At 40.1% G+C, this 26,848-nt stretch overlaps 1 protein-coding gene and 1 long non-coding RNA gene across 5 annotated transcripts in view; one reads left to right on the top strand and one right to left on the bottom strand.

Annotated features, from left to right (window-relative positions):
- The window catches only part of KCNN2 (potassium calcium-activated channel subfamily N member 2), a 70,265-nt gene extending 47,600 nt beyond the window's left edge, over positions 1 to 22,665 (bottom strand). For 2 of the 4 annotated variants that reach the window (XM_042015262.1, XM_042015263.1), the window contains exons 1-4: positions 22,610 to 22,664; positions 21,193 to 22,367; positions 20,916 to 21,011; positions 642 to 1,060 (exon numbers count right to left, since the gene is read on the bottom strand). In XM_042015262.1, the coding sequence (XP_041871196.1) occupies positions 642 to 1,060; positions 20,916 to 21,011; positions 21,193 to 22,367; positions 22,610 to 22,631 (1,712 nt within the window). In that variant the 5' untranslated portion in view covers positions 22,632 to 22,664. Of the gene's footprint in view, positions 1 to 641; positions 1,061 to 20,915; positions 21,012 to 21,192; positions 22,368 to 22,609 lie in introns of all 4 variants that reach the window. The other 2 variants (XM_042015261.1, XM_042015264.1) reach the window with 2 other exon arrangements.
- Positions 21,217 to 24,907, top strand: LOC121658385. Its single transcript, XR_006013941.1, has 2 exons — positions 21,217 to 21,336; positions 22,563 to 24,907. It is a non-coding gene; the product is annotated as an uncharacterized LOC121658385 (long non-coding RNA).
- Positions 24,908 to 26,848: the final 1,941 nt, after the last annotated feature.

The raw sequence follows: 26,848 nt of genomic DNA, 5'->3' as shown, positions 1-26,848 counted from the left end.
AAGGAAGGAAGGAAGGAATTCGGAAGGAATTCGGAAGGAAGGAAGGAGGAAGGAAGGAAGGAAGGAAGGAAGGAAGGAAGGAAGGAAGGAATTCGGAAGGAAGGAAGAAAGGAAGGTTGGTTATATTACTTCAAGTGTTCTGTCTGTTCCCCTTCACTGATCTTACCAACTCTTCAACAGCATTTTGCACCCTATTTTTTTCCAGCACAATAAAACTCAAATTACACATCCCCCCCAAACATTTTCACTGGCTCTTTTTTCTACCTTATCCTCACTACATTTGTATGACAAAGAAAACAAATGAAAAATTGTATCAATGCAGAATATTAACTACTATTCTTAAAGGCATTTTGTGGTATCTGTCCACTGTGTTAATTATATCAACACACTGAAATCAAATTGTAGTGCTACAGTAAACAGTGGGGCACAGATCTCCTTGCAGAAGTCCTTCACATTTAAAGGAAGATCATTCCGACAATCTCTGTCACAGAATACAACACAACCAACCCTCAAATTATCAAGGACTAGGGACTCCATTCTAATAAATTTTTGGATCCCCTGAACTCAAAATTTAAGAGACAAAGCAGGAGTGAAAAATAGAAAGACAAAAAGAAAGAACTGAACAAAAAAACCAACCTTACCTTTCACAAGCTCGGACAGTCCATGCAGCAATTATCCATAATGAGATACTAAAAACCAACAGTACAGTTCCTGGACATATTGTCATTAGAGTCTTCATAACAAAACGGGTATTGAAGTTTATCTTATTTAATGCTCCAATGCTTCTAGATGAGGCATCAGTGAAAAGTTTGCTATGCAAAAGCATAACTCTGGCAATAAGATATAGTCTTAAGAACATTGGTATAGATAAAATAATATCCACATCAGCTGTTGTTGTGGATGGAGCGTAAGAAAAGGCGAGCCGGGCTGTCCATGTGAATGTGTAATTCCCAGGTATGGGATGTATAGCACACACCAGTATTTCCAAGCAGATAAAGAAAATACGCTCATAAGTCATGGCTATTCTCCAGTCATCTGCTCCATTGTCCACCATGAACAACTGAAATAATAAAATATAAGGTTAACTTTAGTACATCATTAACAAAATTGTTATAATTCCATTTCAAATTACCATAGTTTTCTATGCTGCCAAAGACCACTAAAAAAAGAAAAAATATGCCATGAAAATGACCTTACATCACTATGAAAGGAAACATAACTCGTTAAGACAAAAAGAATTTTTTAATACACTATTTTTAAAACTGCACATGAAACAGAATTTTCATCCATTATTTACTAAGAATGCCTCTCATTTTTTTTTTTTTAATTGTAATCTTTGATTAAAAAAAACTCTGGACCCATTAAGTCTTGTCTGTTCAAAATCAATTGTTTACCCTAAGTTCATAAAGCTGAGAAGTATTTAAGTGTTTTTGGAATAGATACCTAAATTACAAATTAAAAATATTTCCTAAGATTCCTGTTAAGCTTCAGCCAAGGTGATACTCTGCAGAACTATCAAGCTTTCTTCAAGGCACCAATACCAATCAATGTAAGATGCAAAACTACAGGAGAAACTGCACAAAGACTCAAGAAGATATCTCATGGTTAAAACATAGAAGTGATAGCCAGCAAATATCAGAATAGCCCAGGCAGCCAGGTGATCTCCACTAGTAGTTGAAAATTAAATGCAGATGTTGGCTGCTGCACAATCAAGGCCTTCAACTTGCCACCCAGGAGGAAAGGTACTGAAACATTTCACACTGTTTAGCAAATTACGTGCCTGATGATTTAATAAATAAATAGCTAATCAAGCAGTACTTGTCACTAGTTGAGAGTGGAGATACGCAAGACCTTGCAAATAGACTTTTTTTAGAGAGGAACATAATCCATATGTACAAAGAAGATACAATTTCACTGACAGAAGGCCTTCCCATCACTTCAACTACAGTTTGAATCTAAAAAAGGCTGTTCAGTAAACAGGTAAGAGGAAAAAAAATACTTTTGCAGAATTTTTAAAATTAGATTATTCAAAAATAATGGGTGAGAAGGCAAAGTACACAATGTGTTCCTTAATGTAAGAAAGGTATTTTCAGCATACTAAACACTCTATACACACCAAAAACCCACTCATCCTCACTGCTTTTCTCCCCCTTCCTTCTTTCAAGAGTTTAAATATACAAGCTTGATTTCCCTGTATGTGTTTTTTAGTGAGCAAAAAACCACTCTACATCCTCCTCAAAATACCTTCAGTTTGTCTTTCAGAAAATGGCCCTATCAAATTAGAAAAGTGATAACCTCAAATTAACTTCATTGTAGTTGAACTGATACTAAAAGAAATAAAGAAGTTAACCATAGTAAGGAGCACAACAAACCAAAATAAATTTCTGTCTTTGCGGATCTGATTTTTATCCCTTTTGTTCTTTTTCTCCATCTTATTACACTGGGTGTAGGGGACAAGGTTTTGGCTCTGGGGTGGCTGCAGGGATGGTGTCAGCAAGAAGCAGTCAGGGTTGCCCTGCAAAGTACCCACTGCAGGACACAGCTGAGTGCACCAGTGAAGCAGGTGGTGCTTCTGTGAAAGCATAGTTAAGAAAGGGCAAAGCATGGCCCAGGCAGTGAGGAGTGGAAGAAAAAAATGTGAGAAATAACAATGGAAATTCTAAGGTCAGAGAAGAGGAAGAGGAAGGAGGTGCTCCAGCCACTGGAACAGAGACAAACCCATGGAGAGGACGGACTATGATAAAGGAGGCAATTCCCTGAAGCCCAGGAGGCGACCACTCCAGAGCAAGCTGGATATTTCCTAAAAAAACTCTCAGCTGCAGAAAGCTCACACCACAGCAGATTCTCCTTAGAATAGCTAATGCCCATGGAAGTTCCATGCTGGAGCAGATTTCTCCTGAAGGGCTGCAGACCACGGAGAGGACCCACACAGCAGCACAGAAACAGTGTGAGGAGAAAGGAGCGGCAGGGCGGAACTATTGTGGACAGACTGCCATTCCCATGCTCCCTGCACAGAGAGGAGAAGATAGAGGAATGAAGTTAGGGGAATGAAGTTGTTGATCCTCAGGACAGGGGGGTGGGGCAGAATATTTCTTGCCATCCTATTCTACTTTTAAATGTCAATAAATTAAATTCATTTTCCCCAAATTGTGCCTGTTTTCCCAGTAACTGGTAAGAGATCTCCCCATCTTAATTTCAACTCACAAGCCTTTTCATGTTATTTTCTCTCCTGCTGCTGAAGAGGGAGAGCAAAAGCATGGCTGGGTGGGGGTCTGAGAGCTGGCCAAGGTCAAACCACCACATTTACATAGTTCTTATCTCCACTGCAATATTATTGAAGACAAAGTCATACACTGTTGAATTAATCTAATGAAACACTCAGTGATTCAATGTATGCACCATGAGCACATACAGTTTCTTTTACCTGTGGTCAATCTGCAAACTACAGATACTAGATATGTGAATTGATATGAGAAGGCCAATTTATGTCTGTCTGTCTGACAAAAACAGTGCAGGTTTGCACTTAGCAAATGCACTATTTGGTTTGAAGGGCCAAACTTTTAAAGTACTGGAAAGCTCTGATGCATTTGATTCTTGTGATTAGCCTGCAAATGCTGTCAGTCAGACCACAGAAGTGTTACATCAGTTATTAAGAAATCCAGGTACATAGAACACCCAGAATGCAGATTAATAGTAACCAGAATGACTGAAAAAAATACAGATAATATCAGATCTCTCAAATGCTGTGTGGGTTTACAAAGAAATGAACTAAATTTACAACAGATTTAAATACTTCAATTGTAAGATACATATCAAATACGTGTCAAAGTGGCAGTGCTACAAAGTTTCAAAAACGGCTGAAAAAAGCAAAGGTCTTTTCTCCTCCCTTTTTACATAGACTCTTCATAGATTTCAAAAAGAATTCTATAGGCAGAAAGGAAATTCAAGAAAAATTATACCTTTAGAACTGATTCAATTTAAAAGATGAGAATATAAGAATGTTGAGTTAAATACAGGCACTAAAATTTGATCTTACCATTTTCATAGCAGATAATGTTATTTTATGACTGACTTTTTTAAAAACATTGAGACGTCATTACGGAACACATACTTGATAACACAGTCACCTGTCAGCTGAAGAAATCCTAAAATTCTGCATAGAGAGAAATTTCTCTCAGTGGAATGGGTTATGCTTACAGACACAGATGATCCTTATCAACCTCCCCTGACCTCAACTGTGACAATTTCTTCTAAGAAAACTAGTATTTTAAAGTGATAGTATCTTAAGCTGTCATATAATGAGATTTAGGAGGTAAAAACATGAAAGGCAGAAAACATCAGAAGTCACAAAGGACCACAGATCCAGTACAAACATTTCTATTTCATAACAATATTAACATTTCAAAATCACATTTATGAGGATGACTTCATTACAATTCTTCATCTACGTTCAAACCATGATGGACATCAAACACTCCAGAACATGAACAGGCCTCAACCACACGCTGTGAATAACAATTAAGTTTGGACATAAAAAATGACACAGAAATTAGTACAGGATTTCACATACGTTTTATATACTTGCAATTATGCAATCTACTGAATGCAAGCTTCATTTCTAATTTGGAAGATACAGAGGTATTTGTGCATGCCTGTGTGCTTGGCTATGCACATTTCCACTTCAGCAAGTGAGAAACACGAATGGAGAAGAGAAAGGACAACTGAACAGCACAATTCAAAGGGCATGTATGCACACTCTTAGCTGATTTCAGTCAATCTGGCTACAATAAGCAAGCATTAATTTCAAGATACTACTCCTCAACTGAATGGGAATGATGCTAGCAATAAAAGAGAATGTAATAAGAGAGTGATCGAACGTTCCTGTAGATTTGAGTCCTGCACTTCACAGAGAAGGACAAACTTCAGTCAAGGTCACAGATGTTATGCCTATTCATCGTTTTTTTCTAATTTTTTGTAATTATTCCATGTTAGAATCTAATGCAAGTACTTCATCAGTGTACTGCAAGGTTCTTCAAATAGAGAACTCTCATATAACTTCACTACATCTCCACTTTGTGTGAAGTTATTTTCACCTGGAATTATGTAATACACTTCTAGCTTGTTGTGTGTGAATGTAAGACACAGAATCAATCTTCAACTTCAAATAAACTTGATATTTGTAATGCCAAACATTAAAAACGTAAAAATAAATATGACAGATATTTATATAGATAGGTATGTGTACGCCTACGTAACACTTATGTGTTACACAGTGTTACATTCATGTAACACCAGAGGAAAAAACAGAAAGGCATTCTAAATAGATTGCAGCAACAAATTGGATCAGAGACTCCCTGAAGGAGAGAAACAAAAGGAGAGAAGTTAATTTGCTAAATGTTGGTGAGTGCAAAGAACAAGGAAATTAGTCATGTTTAAAAAAAGCCTTTACAGGCAAAAGAACAAATCTGTGAACTGTATCACTACCCTGATGTAACACTGTGGGGATACATTAATATAGGAGTAAAAATGAAGCAATAAACAGTGATAAAGTGGCATCAGCTGTAGTGCTAGAAGCATTCCTTGGAAAAAATAAATCAACTTTACTTACAAGCAAATTGTTGCAATTGTTTAATTTAAGAATCCAAATTAAAAACGGTTGAATACTGGAGTCACTTAAATCTTATAAAAGAACTGATAGGACTATGATTTAAAGTAGCAAAATACAGCCTCTGGGATTGATGACTTACCAGAATGTTTGACCTTATGTTTTTCTATGGTGTGTAGTATGCAAAATATCAATTACACAACCAAAAAAAAGAAAAACATTATGGTAAATGAAGAAGATACTGGTTTTGCCTCACTACTCCAAAAAGCCAAGTTACTGTCCCACAGCACCTCATTAAGTAAAAATGATTTAAAGCCATTTTCAAGTCATGATGGGAGATTGCTATCTTATGCCTTTAGCACAGGTGCCTCTAACTAGGAGATGGTAATTACTTTCTTACATCATTGGAAGGCATGTAATCAAATAGTCTGTAAGTTACCCAAAGGCATGTTGACCTTGGAGAGCCTACAGGAGTTCCTGGAAGCTGCTGTACTCCTCACCCTACGCACAATGCCCCGATCAGAGACATTAGTGGGTTTAATACACATGAAGTCATGAGGCATCAAACTCCTTCTGCACATACGAAGCACAGAAGATAAAGATTATGTTTTTTTCACAAAATGACATGAGGGATTGGCTATCCTATCTTTGCCAGAATGTTTCCCACATCCAGAATTAAAAGCAAACTTTCTAGTAGGTCACTAGAAATTGATCCACAAGGTCTTGCGGGCATAGCTATCTACCAACTGAGACATGCTTAGTTCATTCAAATGAGGAAGCCAGACTGCTCTATTACTTAGACATGTACACATGCATACATATTCCCCTCCCAACTGTAAACATCCCAATTTAAACAGAAGATTTTAAAAGTCTGGTACTTAGTTTCAGCATAAAAATTATTACTTGCATAGTACATTTAAATTTGACATCTCTGTGCAAAATTAGTTTTTTATAATGATTAATATTTTGCTATAAATAAATCATGTATGTAAAGCAAACTTCATGTTAATGTGTCCTGGTAGCTAAACAGGTCCAAAATACTTCTCTCAAATACTGCATTTAAATGTTACCATCTCAGGAAGGGATGCATAAAAGAGGCTCAGAGCATTTATAGTCTTTGTGAACTATATCTTCAGAAGTGCAGTACCAAAACCTTCACATTAAAATAATCTGAACAGTACATCTTGGCTCCTCTGACAGGTCACATGTAACCACAGCCATTTCAAAATACAGATGCGTGTTAAACAATGCTCTTGCCAGGTTCATCTGTGTCTTTTTTTAGTATCTATCCCTCAGATCATTATAAAAAATACAGAGATTTTTTAGAAAGAAAGGAATTTAAAATCAAATTAATGACATAGGGTTAAATCCTGCATGAGCCCACAAAGTTAAATTCCACCTACCCATATTTCCCTTCTGGTTTAATCCACAAGCTGACACTATTCTTTTTAGCTTTCTCTCTCTAAAGATATTCAGAAACATTCCTCAATATTCTTAAATGGTACTGGACAGATTTTCAGCTGTACTCTTCATCCCAAACTATGAAACAGCTTAACACCCCCTCCTCCCCCCCCAACAACCTACAATGCCAAAAGATCATTATAGCACTAGCAATTGCTGGGATGTACATAATTTCTTTTCATATAGGTCTCTCCATATCCATGTATGAGCTCCAGGCACCCAAAGAAGGTGAGGCCCTCCTGAACTTCTGTGCAGGTAATAGTATTAAGAATCAAAATCCAAGCACTACGAAGAAAAAAAAAAATAGAAAAGACATTCCAAGATACCAGGATTTCTTTCTCAATGCTACAGAGAAGAAGAAACCCCTGAGAAAAGCACAATTATGGATTGAACTAAGAAGTCATCAAAAGCTCATAAATATATAAAAAAATCGAAGTAATTAGATAATGAGCTTGCTATTACTAATAGATTGTAAGCAAAATTAATATAAAGCCAATTTTTTTTTCACTTTTATTATAAAAAAAAATATTTCACAAGAAAACTTCCTAGTATAATTGAATTTGGAGTCTTGCTTGAAAAATCACAGCTGAGCTTCCTCAGATCTGTAATCAACAGAGAGATACGGAGTTACACAAATTTTTACGAACCTTTGAACGAATCCGAGCTCCATAAATAAAAGTCCACCACTCAGGGTGACTATATTCATTTGAGATATTCAGCAGAATAACTACTATGTGACTCAACTGAATTGACCAAAACAGGAATTTCTACTAGTTAATGTCTATGAAGGGTATTTCTTCATTTTAACAATATTCTTAATTTAACAGCTATTTCACTATACCAAAGCTTCAGATCCTACCCCCTTGGCTGCTTAAAGCAGTAAGAAAAAGCTTGTTAAGCTCATGTAGAAGGCTTCCACCCAGTGTCAGAAGTTTCCAAAAGCTCTTGTGCCTGGCTTTGAGAATCAATAATGTCCTCCAGACAGATACAGAAGCAGCCTAATTTAACAAAGCTCTGAACATCACTCAAGTGCAAGAAAAATAACCCCAAGTACCAGCACAGGTTGGGGGATGACCTACTGGAGAGCAGCTGTGTGGAGGTGGGCCTGGGAGTCTTGGTGGATGACAAGTGGACCATGAGCTGGCAGTGCCCTTGTGGCCAAGAGGGCCAGTGGGATCCTGGGCTGCACTGGGAAGAGTGTGGCCAGCAGGTCGTCAGGGATGTGATCCTGCCCCTCTACTCGGCCCTAGGGAGGCCACATCTGGAGTGCTCTGTTCAGTTCAGTTCCTCAGTACAAGAGAGACAAGCAGCTACTGGAGAAGGTCCAGAGGAGGCCACAAAATGATGAGGAGTCAGGAGCATCTCTAAGGACTGAGGAAGGTTATTTGGATGTAGCCAGCCCTTAAGAAACCTACCAGCACGTAACCTAGCCACAACACATCTTGTTCTGAGTTCAGCTTCCACCAGCTGCCAACTTGCATGCCCTGTGCTTTAGCTGGCCTGCCCTGGCGCACTCTCCCTGCTAAAAGAGTGCACCAGAACATCAACTGTGCCAGCTTTATTACATCTAAAAGGGAAGGTTGCAAAGTAAATGGATTGCTTAGGTCTACTTTCACAAATATAAAAAAATGACCACACTGAATAAACAACCATGCTAATAAAACAATCTCTAGCAACAAAAATCTCTTCAAAATCAAACAAAATCTCTTAAAACATTTCTTCTGGTCTTTTAGGTCTGCTTCAACTACTACACTGAACTTGGTAGTACAAGGATTGAAACATTGGTATCAAAATAAGGGATGATTTTAGCTTTGCACTGGAGCAGCAGTTGCAAAACTTCATATATGAAGAACACAGCACATCTTCCTACAAAGTAACTGTGCAATATTGCAGAACTAACTTTTAGAATGTATTCATCAAGAAACATAGCAGTCTGTGCTATGTTTTTCTCATTTCAAGTACCTCAGAAATAAAGTAATTCTATTCTACATTCTACGTTTTTCCTGCAGATGCAAAAGTCGCTGGGAAGAAATCTACACTTCAATATATTTATGTTATTTATTTTAAATAATTATTTTACAATTATTAATTTAGGAATTGTTTTTATTCATTCAGTACTAAAAATAATTTGCTCTATGGATCACTGCATGAAGAAAACACCATCTCCCAAAACGACTGCCATCTGCCACTGTGAGAGAAGCCTCACTCCCTTCAGGGATGATCAGCTTCATTACTACTAGGAAAACTGGAACCAATTAAAAAAAAGGATATATTTTCTGAAGAAATTGGCAATATATTTTCAGTGGAGACAGAAGTTAAAGGAAGAAACACTGAATCTGAGGCTAAATAAGATGAGCTATCTTATTCATTCTGCCAAAGGAGTACAACAGTGACTCTAAACTTAGGAACTTGTTTTTAGGAAATGATGGGTACCAACACGTCATATACACAAGAATCTGTCTTCTCAGTTCCTCCTCTAGCATTTACTTACTACATAAATACTTCAAGTATGTGAGAAAGTTTGAATGTATGAGTTTTTTTTAAATGGATTAAATTTTTATTTAAATGAAAATGGGTGAGTACACATCAGCACCAAAGGAATCATGAAGTCCCTGTAAGTTTTTTTACTGTCTTAACCCAGAATTTCTGTTTAACCCAGAATTTCATTCAAGTGTATGTTAAAATCAACTCTAAATATAGAAATATAAAATCCAAGTATTGTCCTAAAGCATGACTACTAAAATAAGTGGAAGTATATTGTGCAGAAGGAAAAGCAGAATGGAGTTAGAAGTACTTGTGTATTTAAAAATCCTAATAAACATAGTCATGCACTAATTCCAAGTGTTTAGAGGCATTTGGTTCTATTCAAATGTCTCTGTAACTCATCCTGGCAAGTAAAATTTTGAGGGGGCAGCAATAAAGAAGGTATGTCCTTAGTACCTTTTACTCAAGAAGGTCTAAAGTGGGCTGCTAAACCATATAGCTGATAAAGTCTTCAAACTGCTTCAAAGATCAACTTAAAATATCTTTAAGTAGCGCAGTTATTAACATCAGGCTAAATAAACATAGGCATGAGTTTTTTTACAGGTACCTGTATTTCTTAATAGGTAAAATACCGTTTTACTTGATCAATGCTAATCATGAGTGCACCTGCTTCCTCAGGAAAAAAAATCATCTCAGCATATGTCTTAGTACATGAAGTTCTTTTTGCTGCCCAATAATTTTTTGAATGTTACAGCTTCATCAAATCTGTCTGCTCTACAGCAGATCTCAGGTAGAAGATGCTCTGTCCTCAAAGCAACTGGTGTTTTTTTAACATCTCTGGAAACCTAATACATGAAACACGTTCGCATTGACTGCAGTCAACCCCCTTATTGTCCACAATTTAAACATAAAATTGCCATTAGAAGTGTTTCAGAAAGCTTTCTTTCCACAACCATTATGCTCAATGGAACATACCACAGCAGCAAAAATTCTGATGTCCAGCAGTTAATATAGGATGTTATCAGCCACAACATACATACAAAAGGCACAGGTGAAATGCAAGAATTAATAATTTTGGATGAGCTGACGTCTCTGATTGCAGGCTGCATATAAAAAAAAACCCTGTCCCCTCTTTTCCTTCCAAGTGCCAAATGGTGGGAGAGAAGAATGGCCTGTCCGCTGACAGCCACACTGTTAAGTTTCTCATCTGACTCCACTGCAGCCCATTCTGCTGCTGGGAGGTAGACAAACGTCTGTTCATATACGGCTGCACATAAAGAGGACCAAACACCTTCCTATCTGACAATCAAATCTGAAAATCAGACTGGCCATGGGTAGTCTTATCCCAATACCTACTTTAAACATTGTGCTATTAAACTGTCTTAAAACTATACTGAAACTGAACTGGCAATACATCAGGTCTAGCACTTGTCTATCTTAACACATTGAGTTTTAATTATTCTAAACTATCATACTGCAAAAATTGCAACAGAATGCAAATTATTCGCTTTTACCATGAAGTCTAATCCTGAATAAGGGCAAAAGAATGACGTGGTCTTAGTGTGAAGCCACTTTACCCATGACACAATTCAGATAACGATCATGTTCTGTAGCAGCTGCCATAGGGTACCTTTTCAGTTATACTTGAATTTGGACGGATGAGAATTTCTGCTATATCAGCCAACTCCTTATGTAGAGACCAAGAAAAACTCATGGGTAGTATACTACAGAGGAATTTACAAAAAAGGAACCCGCTATAATCTGGCTATAGTAGCTGCATGGTCAAAACCGAATTTTATTGCTACTGCAGAGAAATAGCCAAAGGGAAGTGGGTTAAGAGAACCTTAGCTTATTCATAAATCAGTTTCTGTTCAAGAGCTTTCAAGTCTTCCTGAGAAAATATTTTAATGATAACAAAGGTGTTGAGGATCAAATCGCTAACACATAATAAGGATGCTCTAAACTGAATTGCTCTAAAGATCCCACTAATTTAGATACTCACAAATACAGATCCTCTTCTGAAGTCAAAACACTGCTCAATTGCACATGACTGGTGTAAAAATGCTAACTAATACTGTATCAGAAATGCAGTGAGAAAAATTTTGATGAAAACATCTTTAAACTTAAATGTTATCAGTGAATGCTCAGGATCATTATTTCTAGTAATTTTTGCTATTTGTTTAGGTAGGAGGTAATTTATTTTGTATGTCAAGCCACACCTGGACATTCAGCCTTCCTGCAGGTACCAGACGGAATTCAGATTTCTTATGTATGTGGATTTTATGGATGCTATGGTGCAGACTAATCAAAGTTACTGTGTCATTTTTATTTTTAATTAAAGACATGCCTTGTTCTCTGGCTGCAACAGATCATATTCTTAAAAGTGTAACAAACCGTCACAAAACAAGAAATACCTATCACCGACTAGAATGAATCTTTATTTTGTTAAGTGACTGAAGACGAAGCATTGCTTCCTAATGGATTACTCTAGAGAAAGACACTACCATAAGAGGTCAGTTATAGGGCAGGTGCGAATGACTGGGTATACCTGTAGTAATGCTACAGAACTTGCAGAGCTATGAAAGATGGAATAAACTATTTTAATAGCAATAAAATGCTTCATAAAGAATAGTATCTCATTAGAACATACTGTGGACCACTGCATTCATTTTACATTGCAGTTTTTGGGACATCTGCTAAAGTAGGCATATAATTCTTGAAAATTATAGGCATAGATGGATGGCAATTACAGCGTCTTTATTTACATGACAAATGACTGATCTGAGCATAAGACCACAAGATAGGCAAGCCTGAGCTTCACATCTTGCTAGGAAGCCATCCCCAGATTACGTCCACAGCACTTGAACTCTTAGTCTCAATGTTTCCTTTTGTAAAAACATCCTTTAAGTGACAGAAAAAATGTGAGGACTTGTCCAGGTAATTGCCTTTTATAATACAATACTTTTATACAATACAAATACTTGTTATAAAAGCTTTTCCTCCTTTTCAGGCTATCTTATACCTACTCATTGAACCACAGAACTGATGCATAAGTGCTTATGGAAGACACACAGTTACACTCTGAAATACTACAAGGAACATTATTTTTTGCAGAATACAGATAAGAAAGCTCAGGAAGCTCTTTATCCACAGGTGAAAATAAAATCTGTGGATATCAGCCCACATATATTTACTTCTCAATTATTTTTAATTTCAAATATACCCTTTTACAAACAGGGGTTTTGCAAGATGAATTATACTTAAGAGCTACACCTATACAGCCTCTTAACTCTCTATTTTTTGACCCTTATGGCTCCTGCAGCTTTCAGTAACTTTGTGATTGTATTCAATTAGAATTCCATAAACAGTTCTGTTGGTCAGTCAAATAACACAGAACCAGCTCTCCCCTATACATCAAGATAACTGTATAGTATTAGTATGCATGGAAGTTTAGAAGCTGCTACTTCATCACAAGATTTTGTTTTAATTTGTTTCTGCAGAGGAAAAAAAGCAAACCCAGAGCACATTACTCTTGAAAAGACTAAGAGCAGGACTTTAAAATATAAAGTTATTTGAGGCTTACCCTTTTGCTTTACTTTATATGGAACACACAGGAGCATTTCCATCTGTCACAAAAAGGTTTAGAATTTCCTTAAAAGGAATTTAATTCCAAAAGATCGGTTTGTCTCCAACAAAATGAAAGTGAATAGGAATCACCTTAGAAGATGCAAACATTGCTTGTCAGAACTCATTCCTCTCACTCCTTCATGAAATATATAATATTCACACCCATTTAAAAAATGTCAGTAAAACCTAAGCTTATTAAGGACGGTTTTCACACAGATGAAGGGAACAATTGCAGGGACTGTTCAAGAAGGAAGAAGTAAATGAATCAGTAACTAACAAATGTGTGATACTCTGCAATTATGAAAATATTTATGCACGATATTAACTGAACACTTTTGTTTGCAAAAGCTTGGGTTCAGACACGCCAGCTTAAAGTATAAATGTTCATGTTTGACTGCTGCCTTTACAAAAGAATTATTTCTTAGCTGTAAAGCATGTTCTCATGACAGTCTCTTCTGATCTTTTGATAGACACATGAAGAAATTTCTTAATGTGTCTTTCATTAAAGTAATGGTACAAGGTCAATTTACACACCTGAATCTAGAATACATCATTATATTTCTCTACGAAGAATAATCACACTAAGGGATCTATATTTGTGAGTACCTAAAGTAATTGAATCTTTAGAGCACTTCAATTTAGAGCACTCATTATGTGTTAAGAATCTGATCCTCAAATATTTCACTGTGTATTTCTTATATCACATTTATTGAACAGAAGTTTTTCCATTCACATTTTTCAATGTAATGTATTTTATGTTATTAAATTTAAAAAAGCATGAAAAAAATTAAATTCTATTTGTGTTTGTGTGTCATCATGATATGCAACTTTTCTCATTTCAGTAGAACAGAGCTGTGAAAACTTTCTCACAAAATTCCTGAATACTTTATAGTTTATTCTCAGCTCATAAAAGAAAACTTTTACAGTGACCGATATTCCCAGCTTACCTGAAGGCTAATTACAAGACCAATTACAGCCTCTTCTCTTAGTGGTAATCTTAAAAGGAGCTTCACAGGCTCAATGCAGTACTTTATCCTTCAGTAAGGCAAGGTGACAACTTTCATCATCAAGGGTGAAAACAGCTGATTGAAAGAGAACATTTTAATTCTCCAAAGTCCTAAACAGCAGCCATTCTTGTTCTGATCTTCTCTCAAAACACATGTCCAATACATTCAAATCAAACTGAAAGCCCAAGATACTACATTTAGTAGATCACATACAAACCAGAACCAAAACCAAAAAAGCACTAATGTACACTTGTCAGTGTTGGCACACTTTCACTTAGTCAGGCAAAAAAGAGCTACAGTCAAGTACCTGATAGAATTTCCTAACCTGAAGGTCCCACAGCTGAATGATCTGACATGTCCAATAGTTTCACATTAGGATGGGCATGCAGAATGCCTCTAATACTGCAGACAACAATATCTGTTCATTTCAGCTAAGATGCACAATTTATACAAATCCAGAATCTGATCTCTGGTTACAAATGTTCTCTATGCTCTCTCTCCTCCAACAGGGGCAATGACGTACCTTCTCACACCTCATAATGCAGTGCTGTATTTTGATAAACTTCTAACAGCCTCATTAAAAAACGCTCAGAACAACGCCAGATATAAATAGATAATCCTAGGTATGGCCGGACCAATCACTCAGTGTACTGACTACCAGGTACCACCTCCTCCTAGGATCTAATGAAGCCTGTTGGAAATACAGGCATAATGTATGATTAACTTTATTGCCCCTTCCAAGGCTGACCACCATTAAAGGATTTTCGAGCCTGCCTTCCATGCCATATGCATTGCAGTGCTGCATTTCAGAGACAGTGGGCACCCACAGTGTTTCCTACATCAACAGGATCTGCACATGTAAACTACCAAAAATGTACTGAACAGAACTGAAACCAAGTATTTTCATGAAAATACTCTAAAGTGTTAACTTGACAGATATGGTGTTAATTTGTCAAATACAGTGTCCTTGGACTCCTATGTGATTTTCTGCTGCTCATTACAGATGTGAAATGTGTACTAAACTTAATTGGTAGAGGGGAATTTTTGAATCTGCACATGAAATTACTGTATCTTTGGTCAACTGCCACACAATGATTTTTTTTTGTTGCCTGACTCAAAATCTATTAGAATAAGTAGAAAAAAAAAGACTGGTTCTCAAGAGACTTCAGATCAGGCTAAGTAACACTCTAAGTTTACTTCTTGATTTGCACCAGTTTTTCATCAGACTTGCTCTCTGTGCTCTTAGTCTAACTCATTCATTTCTTCAGCAGAAGACTTACAGGCTGTGTGAGCAATCCCTGATGCATCAATACACCTAAGCAAAGACAAGCCAGACTCCACACAAAGTCAAAAGGTTGCCAGCAAGACAAGGGAATGCACATGTACCACTCCAGTGAAGGCAAAATGATAACATGGATAGAAACAAATAAATAACAAATAAAAAATAAGTAAGTTAGACTGTAGAATAAGCATTACTTCTTATGACAAGAAACCGTAAGGGGGCTTAACTGTTCACAAGTGCAAATTTTTTACCACAAAACTTTCCACTGATGCCAGTAAGATAATGAAACTCCCATAAACTGTGTTTATTACCATCATGCATTATGGGATGTATTTGCACAATAAACAGGTATTACGTATTTACTACCATTCTTTTCTGTTACCTGGTACTGCTTGTTCCATTTTTTCAAGTTTTCAGGCACAGGGAAAAGAAGATTCTTGATTCTTCAGCAAGACATTTGGGCTCTCAGCTGTGGTAACTTCATAGAAAGCTAATGAAGACTGAAAATATTTCACTCTAAATCTATCAGTAGCATGTTATTTTCCCATCACTTCAGAACCATCTAGGGACTGACAGTGGATTTTCCCCGTAGCCCTGGGAGGCTCTGCTGTGAAAGCAATGGCTTAACCTTAACCTCGGAGTTTGCAAGCCTTTCCATGGGTGTTCTATCAAAGTATGACCTAGCAATACATTTTAAAAGTGGTTAGAAACCTCAGCTGATGCACACACACATACACATGAAAGATTTCTATTTGCTTTAACAAATACCAATACCTTTCATGTTTCTGCATGAGTGACAGGATCTGTCTCAGGGAGGCTCAGATGCTACCCGGGACAGCACAGGTTAGCAATACTCAGGTTACTATTATTCAGGACAGGCAGTATGTTTATTTACAGAAGGGATACACTAAGCAGTCCAGCATTAAAGAAGTGTTCCAGTGGATATATTCTTCCACTGACCACCATCTCTCTGGAAATACTGGGCTATAGCTATTAAAGATCTCCGACTGGCAGTCTCACAGAATTTTGATTTCAAACCTTTTGCTCTTAGTAATACAAGCAAGTGCTAGTAGAAGTTCAGGTGTGCATAGTTAGAAAGCATTTCTATCTCCAACAGTACTAGAGATAGGCAGAGAGGTCAATTTTTAAATAGAAGTAGAAAAACTGCGGGTTTGCAATATAAATTGCCACCCTAAACTTTCTTAAATTCTGTTTTATTTATGGATCAAATTCCACTAGAGAAATGTGGAATGGAACAGTAAGTTCTAAGGAATACAATTTTAATTATGTTACATGCTGCCTCTGCTTTAATTATGTAAAATAGTATTAAGTAACAAACTGTTTATGCATGAAGTGGATAATTAATATATCAAAAATTATTATGGTAATTGGATAATGTTGTCTTTTTAGCTCTTCCCTCCTTCACCTCTTCAAACTCTCAACTGGAGTAACAGTCAGAGAAAATACCTGTTCTAGTCTGGGATAATGATGAATTACGTTTTTCCCACTGATCTTTCAAACACAAAGCACTTGTTCTGAAGAACTGAATCAACAAAAACATAGGCCTGGAGAGAGAGCGATGCATATTTCATTATCTCCCAAGCGTAATGTTTTTAAGAGAATTATAGGCATGACAAAAGTGGAACAAAAAGTGAACACACATTTTGGGTTTATCACTATTCTCAACTCCAACTCTGTTACTGTTGTCCAGCAGGATTTTTTTTCTAGAAAGGGAAAGGATGTGAAGCAAACTTGCTCACAATTTTTATCCTCTTTTCTAGAAATGATAATGTAATCTATGAATTAACATTTGAACCCAACTGTTTTCAACTGACTTTCAATGTATTCTTAACACTAACTCACATTTATTAAAATTCATAACAGCTCACATTTTCATTCCTAGAGTTATACAGAATAACACAGTGCCATCACTGAAAACTTATTTGTTGAAACATTTTATATTTAAATATTTAATTACTTAAATTTAAATTTAAATATTAAATACTGATATTTAAACATTATCAGTATCTCACAAGACTACTCAGCATCCCTACAGTTAGCCTTGTCTAGTTACTGCAGTTCCCACCCGTCTGGAGACTTTGGTCTGCCAGATGCGGAGCTCTGTGCAAGTTCCTGGGAAGCCCCAGACAAAGCCGTGCAGGTAGCAGGTTTCCACGGCGAGGCTGACACCGCGCCCGGCGGGATGCGCCCGGCGGGATGCGCCCGGCGGGATGTGCCCCGCGGGATGCGCCCGGTGGGATGCGCCCGGTGGGATGTGCCTGGTGGGATGCGCCCGGCGGGATGTGCCCCGCGGGATGCGCCCGGCGGGATGCGCCTGGTGGGATGCGCCCGGCGGGATGCGCCCCGCGGGATGCGCCCGGCGGGATGTGCCTGATGGGATGTGCCCGGCGGGATGTGCCTCGCGGGATGCGCCCGGCGGGATGCGCCCGGCGGGATGCGCCGCCCGGGCCAGGCGCTCCGCGCGGAGCTGTCTGCGGTGCTGAACAGGCGGCCGCTACACCGCCCCAGCCGCACCCGAGGTGCTCCAGCTCCCCACCGCACATCCACCACGGTCAGACCCCGGAGAAAGACGAAAAGAGAACTCAGTCGTCTTACGTTGCTTCTTACGTATCACTTCTCGGCTTGGGAAGAATCTTGGCAAACCTTTATAAACTTCCCTTCCAACTGCCTTAAAAAAAGCAGCAAGTCTGGGGCAGGCAAACTCTAGAGACTGGTTTAACTGACTGTTTTCAAAACGAAACATACAAGCAATGTCATTTCAATAGGAAGATTAAAGCCACCTGCTATGCTGCTAGGCACTGACCCATGGACATCCTTGCAGCATGGTTGTTTGATCTTCCTACCAATAAATCAAGGTCAAAGACTAATGAAAAGAACAAAAAAGCTAACTGCCACTTGCCAGCATTTTAGGTCACCGGGAGTTTCTCCGTATTCATCCTACAATCAGTAATAACTACTAGACTGTCAGTTCCTTATTTCCCAGCATTTTTTTGCCTCATGCTTTGTAGAAAAATCTACTTATGCTTTGGCTGGTTTTCTCCCACCAGACTATGAAAGACACGACAGCCACAAGCTGAATACAGCCACCTTCTTCTGCTCTATGGAACAAATTCCCCTCTCTCAATAACTTCCTGCTTATTAACAGTATAACAAATATTTAAGTATGTTTCAGATAATAATCAGAAAGGAATGTTCCAATGGGATCAGGAGGACTGACATACAGCTAGTGCAAAAAGTCTTCCAGGACACAACCAAGCATCTGTGGCCTCTGTTCTACAGACCTTATTCAGTCTTCTGCACAGAGCAGAACATTTGCTTGAATTAAAGACATGTCTGCCTTCAGAAAACAGGCAGCTTTAAAGGTTATTTAAAAAACATTACATTATTATTTTCTTTTGCCTGGAGAACACTATGTACACCACTAAGCCAAAGGATTTTAAAGGCACTTTTTTTTTTCAGGTGTCTAGTGCAACATAAATTTTATGATCGTAGAATTGACATAGCCTTTGCCCTGCATTGTCATCATCCTAGTTTTTAAAAGTCAAGTGTGTGGAGAAAAACATACTATGCTTAAATTCAAAAGTAAGCTGATATCTAATAGCTACGGAGGGTACTTCGCCCTTTCCTTCTAACAAACTCCTTGAAACGGAGAACTTTTCATTTTTGATGTGAATGACAGAACCCCTTGAAGCTGCATCTCCTCCAGGCACTGTCATGACTACTGCAGTTTCTGGTGTCTCTCATTCCAAAACATGGGGTACTGCTGTTTTACAGGCAGGTATACTTGTGTTCTGCACTGTAAGGCAGCACTGAAAACTACATTAACCATGACTAAGTCATAAGATTGCATAACTCCTTAAAAGTAGTTGCAAATATGAGGATGTTCTTTAAAACAATCGGTTAAAAAAACAACCAAAATGGAATGACAATTTTTAAATTTTTTTTTCCTCGTCCATCTGATTCCCAGGACAATGAAAATTTCTAACTCTTTACCTGAAAAAACCCAACAAACAATCGAATCTTGGAGTAACTATTTAGTATAAGCTGGGGACCTGCACAGACCTACAATTATTTAACTTTCATAAAACTTTCCATTTAAAGTTTCTGGAAAATGCATAGAATATTTTAAACATTTAGAGAGGGCTTGTTTTCAGCTTTGCTTTTCATGCCTGAAAAAAACATTTGTGGGAAGATACACCAGAGAAGTCTCCCACGCTGCAGGAGTGCTACTTATTTATTTTTATACTGATAAAGAAACCTGTTCATCAGTACTCCCATAGCTTATAAATTTGTTCTCTCTCCAGAACACTTGTTTACTCAATACAATACCATTAAACGGCTTTCAATATCCTTGACATTCATGCAGAGAAACCGGGTTCTGAGCCAGGAAAAGAAGTTTTGCATGTGCAAAGACTGTACAACAGGATTCAATTTGCCATAAAGTCTTCAGCAACACAGTACTTCTCTAACACTACCCTAAGTAGGAGACTATGTACCATTTCATGTTGAAACTACAGCTTTCATTTGCACAGAAGCAGCATACTATACAATTCTTCTTTTTTTTTTTTTAATTACTTATTTAACTGACTGGTACCAGTGGAAAATTCTTCATTGCACTTGAAATCTGACATTTCAGTCTTCAGCTCAAGCAGTCTCTAATCTGAAAAAGCAAAAGCACTGTATCTATGAGTAAGGTATTTTTCCCTTCAAAACTTCAGCTGAGCTGAAATGCTACATTTTAATTTCTTATTCAAAAAAATTACAACTGAAATTAGGACCTAAGTCACTTGGACAGAACCTGTGACAGTATCTGTGAGATTTATTCTATAGTTTTGACCATTATGTTCCTCGTACCTTTAGCCCTATCCTTCCTGACACTTTTCTCAGGTCACATTCCTAGATGCTGTGCAGCATTAAATAAAAAAGTCAAGCATGAATCTTCCCCCTCCTCCTAAGCACTCTCCTAGAGTATACTCCTATCTGAGACAGCAGGGTGAAGATTACATACCTTGCACAGTGAAGACCATTAACCTTGCCGTCAAGAGAAAACGCATAGCATGAAATTTAGTCATTGGGAAATAAAAGACTATTGCTGTACAGCTGCTACAGGAGATAACAGGCACATCACCTAGAAAGCATGTTATAACCTCGGGGCTAAGCAATCCTATAGCATAACTGCAGGCGACAGTCCCTAGCAGGCAGAATTCCCCAGCAGGCAGAGGTTCCTGGCTCCTCTCTGCCCGTTGTATGGTGCCCGTCTCCAGGGCTGAGGTCCATTCACCAACTTCGGCAGGCTTGCAGAGACCACGTTTGCTTTCTGAAGCAGCAGGACGCGCCCAGTACTTACCACCATTGCTCCCCCGGACAAACCGCCTCGCACCCCTACCTAAGCCAGCAATTCTCCCTGTCCCACTGAAGGAAACGTTACCTGGATTTCTCTTGCATGGTACACGATGATGAGCCCGAGCAGGATAATCGTGGAGAGGCTAATAAGGCATTTCAGAGCGAGGGAATACAGAGACTCCTGCAAGAAAAAGACAGCACCGTTCCTCAGAGACCCACGCGGGGGGCTGCTCCTCCCCACCGCCACCCCGGCTCGAGCAGGCGGCCGGCGGCACCGCGCCACCGGCGAGCGGGGACACCGCGGGACGGGGACAGGGCGGGGGGCCGCGGGCGGCGGGACCGGCTGCCGCCCGAGCTGGTACCTTGGTGTAGGCGCCCCAGGAGAGTTCCGTCTCGATGACCATGACGACGATGCCGAACATGCCGAAGATGAGCGCGTAGTCGCTGAGGCGCTTGCGCTTCTCGAAGAGAGCCCGGCGGTGTCCCAACTTGTAGCCGATGTTCTGGTTCTTCTTCTTGCTGGACTTGCCCCCGCCGTTGTTGCTGCTGCCCGTGGCGGGGCCGGGTCCGGAGGAGCTGTAGAGCGCCAGGTTGTTGGAGTTGTTGTGTTCGGGCTTGGAGACCACGATCTCCGGGGCGGTGGGGCTGCCGGCGGCGGGGGCAGAGCCGGCAGCGGCGGCGGGGCTGGCGAGCGGCGCCTGGAGCGGCTGCGACTCGGAGTCTAGGTCGTGCAGGTTCCTGCGGGACGAGCTCAGGTTGCTGAGCGGCCGCATGACGCCGCCGTTGTACCTGCAGCTGCTCATGGCTATTTCGGTGAAGGGGTTGCTCTCCCGGCGCTGCTGCTGCTGGTGATGGTGGTGGTGATGATGATGGTGATGATGATGGTGAGTGCTGCTGCTGCTGACACTGCTGCTGGGGCTGGCTGCCTGCTGCTGCTGCAGGCTATGGCACTGGTGGTACTGGGAATATTGGTGAGGCTGCCTGGACGCGCCAGCATGGCTGGACGGGGTGAACTCGCTGACGTTCAGCTGGCTGCCGTGCCGGGAGGAGGCGGCGGAAGACAGCGGCGAGGAGTGCGTCCGAAAGGCGCCCGAAAGCGGCGAGGAGGCGCGGAGCAGCAGGGGCAGGTTATCCCCCGCGGCTGCCGCAGCAGCCCCGTAGTAGGCGCAGTTGTTGCACTGGAGGCACGGGCTCTGCTGCTGCTGCTGCTGCTGCTGCTGGAGGAGGCTCTGCTTGTCCTGGCCGTGCTGCTGGCAGTGCGGCGGCGCCGGCGGGCGCTGCTGCTGCTGCTGCTGCTGTTGCTGTTGCTGTTGCTGCTGCTGCTCGGGGCCGAAGCCCGCCGGGAAGTGGCGCGGCGGGTCCATGCCGGGGCCGTTAAAGCCGCAGGAGGACCGGGCGGTGGTGCACCCTGCGCAATGCGTGACGGTCGGCAGGGGAGCGTCCTGCTGCCGCCACGACGGGCCCATCCCGGCTCCCGTAGAATCCAGCCGCCGCGTGCGATTGGTCGGGCGCACCAAAACAACGGGCATCACGTCACCTGCCGGGGCGGACCGGCCGCGCCGTCAGCGGGGGGGCGCGGGGCCGCCGCCCGCGGGGATCCCGCCCCCCGCCCCCCGCAGGTGAGGGCTGCCCTCGCCCCCCGCCCGCCCCGCCCGCGCCGCGGAAACCCGGGGCTTCCCGGGGGCGGGGAGCGCGCTCGCTCCCGGGATCGCCCCCGCCTGTCGGCGAAGAGGCTCCGCCGCGGCTCTCCCCGGCGGCTCTCCCCGGCTCCCCACTCACATCTGCGCCGTCTCCGGAACATGGGCGCCGCTCCGGAGCTGTCCAGCAGCGCCGCCGCCTCCGCCCTGCAAAACACAGCGTCGGGCTCGCTCCCGTCCCGCCGTCCCGGGCCGCAGGGAGCTGGAAGGGGCCGCGGCGGCGGCGGGGAGCGGGGAGCGGGGAGCCCTCCCCAGCACATGCCGGGCCTGTCACGGAGGACGGGTGGGGGCACGCACGGCTTCTGCCGGCTGCTGCTTCTTCCCTCAGACGGAGGAGGGAGAGGCGCAGCCGGGGCGTGAGGCCGGCGGCAGCCGGGGGTGGTTCGGGGCTGGAGAGCCGCTCCGCCGGGTCGGCAGGAGCTGTGCCGTGAGACGGGACCGGTGTCACTGAGTAGTTCCACTCCGGCTCCGGTTCCCTGTCATGCACTGCTGGCACAGTCCTGAAGCCGGTTGTCTGCTACCCATTTTGCCTTTTCCCTTTTCTTTGCCTCCCAAGCCCCCACTGAGTAATCAACTCCGACAGCTCCATTAGGCAGAGCAATGTCTGCACCAGGTAAATTCTCCTTTCTGCATTTATTTAAGGGAAGATTCCTTAAGGAAAGAATGATGAAGATGAAAAGTGATTTACCTTGTTACAGCTGTGTCATTCCTGTCAACTAGGCAAGACTATAAGAGGGGTTCCTTCCTTTATTATTTTTTTTTCCCCCAGTCAATATTTGATAGCCTGGAAGGTTTTCTTACATCTTTAATGTCTCAACAATGTTAAGGACAAAACCCACCAAGCCTTTCTAAGATAAAAGCCTGCGTTCTTGTAATTTCTGTGTCTCCCATGACATTCAATTTCCTTTGAAACCCTTAGATGAGTTGTAGTTTAGAAAGATGAGTGAGGCACTGTCATTAAAAAAATTTTAAAATATGCTCTGTTATAAAATTTAAAATAGTTAATTCCTAATCAAGATGTACCTTTTAAAGCAAGCACACGTCACCCACACAATGAAACAACCCTCACTAATGTAGTAAATATCATGGTTTGCAACTTAGATAAATTATTTAGAGACAGACTAAAATTTGAGTATGTTTATTTTGTAAATGTTATTTTGTAAATGCACTCATAAGTAGGCATATATATGATACACAGCATCATAATCCTTTGTGATAAATAAAAATTCATCTTACACCAAGTTTTGAATAAAAATACACACTTCATTGCATGAATGATAAAATACTTCAGTTTTTAAGTTACACTAAAATGTATCTGGATGCTCAATATCACACTAGTTTCCCTGAACACCAATGACCAAGAGAGAAGGTGCTTTTATTTTTAAGAACAAGCAGGCTGTTTAACACAGCTTCAGATATTCCATTTTCTTTGAAAAAACATGGTGCTATAATTCTGTCTCACTGGTCCCATCTCGCCTGTGTTTTGAAACACACATGAATCTCGGGAATCTTTGAAAATTAAAATCCCTGGGGACCTGGGCTTCTACTGTTCTGTAAATAAAAGTCATGCTGAAGCATGCTTTCAAAATACATGTTTTGTGAACTATAAAGATTAGATAGGTGAGGTTTCATCATTCCTTTTCTATTCATGCTGTGTCCTTAATTTTGCTTAAAGGTACTTCCTCCTAAGCTTTCATTTTAACAGAAGATAAATTCCTCATGACCTAGTTTACCTTGAAAAGCCTTTTAAGAAATTCGTAAATCTCCATGTTTTATTTAGAAGTCACCAAGACTCTGTCCTGTAACTTCATCTGCTTTCATCATGGAAGCTTATATTAGAATTGTGAAGAAGAAAAAAATATTTTAAAGTCTTGTTACACCAAAATATTTGGTATCTTTTTTCTCTGTGGGGAAATCATTGCCTTTATTTTTCTAATTCATGTATAGAAGTCACAAGTCCCAAATTTTATACCTCTACTCCTGCTATCTTGTTTATTTGTTGAAATGCAAGGACAGTGCTGTTACTAGCTTTTAGATATTTTGTCTAGTTGCTTGGTTGTTTCATTGTGTGAATAAAAAAATGAATATTCCCATGTCTAACACAAGAGGTCATACTCATCACACAGCTTGTTAGAAAACTGGTCAGCTAGGGTTTCACTTTAGTTTCATTGTGCAGTCTGGGATGTCTCACCACAATTCCAAGAATTGTGGAGAGTTTGCATTTTCAGAGCTAAACAGGTAAACTTTCTCTGTGGCATGATTAATGACAAAGAACAGAAAGATGCTATTTATTCTGTCTTCCATTCCTAAATAATTTTGAAGTTCATTTTCAAAAATGAGTGTATTTGTTTTCAGAAATAAAATCTATTCTTTATGCGAACTGAATTGTTACATTCTTTTGTACCACACATTAATTCGTGTGGCAGCTCAGAACTGCTAAATCGTGCTAACATGGTAACAGTGAACCCCTATGAAAGAAACATTATCTGTTTGGGATAAAGCTTTGGTTTTTTCCTACCTTTTCATTTTTTACTGGACAGAACTGCTCTTACTGATTGTTACAGGTCCTGTTTCTGCTGTGCCAAAAAGGTTGATTGTACACGAGTGTGTCTACACACATGTGCATGCACACTTTAATATAAAGTAAGAGAGAAACAGTTACTGAGTTACTGCAGATCTCACTTGATAATTATGATTTATGAAGATATTTGAAAAACGGGTTTTTTTCTAACCTCTCTAATTGCAAGAACAAGATAAATACTGCTGAGCAGTATTGAGCAAAACTGTATTAACATCAGGACAGGAAACACAACAGACACAAGAAAAATTAGATTTTTGAGAGTAGAAAAACCATGATGAAATATTTGAAGTGACATGTATTGGCTGGTCATTTGAAAAGCTCACATAGCAACATGCAACGGAGATACTACACTTACAGACTACAATAAAAGATGTTAGAAAGCTACTTTGGCTGTTACCCTATTGCCCCTGCTAATGCCAAACTCCTGTTAAAATAACTGAGAATTCTGTGCTCATAAAAAGGTCAAAAATATAGAAAGTAATAAAAAGGAAACTAAATACAGAAAAAAAAAAAAGCCTTGGAAGTTCCATTCTTAAAGCATATTCTGCCCAACACCTAGGGTATTTTAGAAAGCAGTAAAGGAAAAAGCCTTGTCCAATTTGTAAAAAAAAGCAAGTGTTGCTGAGCTCAGTATTACACTGAAAAATGGCATTCAGTGAAAGCAGAGCCACATTAATAAAAACAGAGGTGACACCAGCAGCAATAGGGTAATGTAAGATCATGTAAGGGTATCTATACAGTTATAAAAATGCTTTGTGAGACCGCACCAAATGACTGCAGTATAGCTGCTGAGATGATGGGCGTGGAAACTAACCATATGAACCACGTGTGTAAATTGCCTTTTCCATACCATCTGTCAGGGCTTTTACCCACCAGACTCTTCTAATATTCACCCCAGCAGCTTCTGGTGTCATGTAATTATATACTCTAACTGGAATCCCACCTCTGCTGGACCTATGCTTATTTCAAAGACCTTTTGATAATGTTCCACAGTAATTGGGCAAGGAAAATACTGTGACTCCATACAGATAATGCAATTATGTATTAGGAGGATGCACGCTTTGCTGTTTCTACTTTTGATTTTATACAATTTTACTAATCTGCACTTTCTTTGGCTTCTCCAGCAACATCACCAATGAAAATGCACGTTCATTTGTAATCTGGAATATGTAGGATGTGACGCATAAGGACACTGGATTGACAACAGCTCTAAAATAGTAACGAAAGTTTTCAAAACTGGGGATGTCTTCATTCATAGGGATGTAGCTTAAGAAATATCTAGAGTTGCTGCATGCCCTTTGTCCAGTCAAGGGGTATTAAGGGATGGGTTTGTTTTTTTGTTTTTTTGTTTTTTTACTAAAAACATTTTTTATTTTTATTATACATAGTGGAAATATTGAATGTGGCCCAAAAAATACCTGGTGAAGTATTTCTTTACTTAATTAACTTTCCCATCTTTCCTGGATATTTTTATGGTACTTGAAGGTCACATAAATCTAATGACTTCCTTTCTTGCCTCTACTTTTTTGTCATTGTCAAGGGATATTGCCACCTTCAAAGAATTTCTTAGCTAGCTAATTACATCAACATTAATACTGTTTCAGCCAGCTGATATAGGTGCTCAGCAGGTGACTGTTACAGTATGTTTAATCAGACTGCCTTTTATTCTCACAAATTGGTACAGTTTTGTAACAGAACTCAGATAACTCAGTGCAATTACTGAAATGATAACTTCATGCA

This window comes from Corvus kubaryi, unplaced genomic scaffold (genome assembly GCF_017639235.1).
Source record: "Corvus kubaryi isolate FWS band 111438036 unplaced genomic scaffold, C.kubaryi_AGA036_p1.0 split3-37296, whole genome shotgun sequence".
Classification (NCBI taxonomy): domain Eukaryota; kingdom Metazoa; phylum Chordata; class Aves; order Passeriformes; family Corvidae; genus Corvus; species Corvus kubaryi.
The sequence above is the reverse complement of the archived record's forward strand: the minus strand, read 5'-3'. Positions and strand labels throughout refer to the sequence as shown.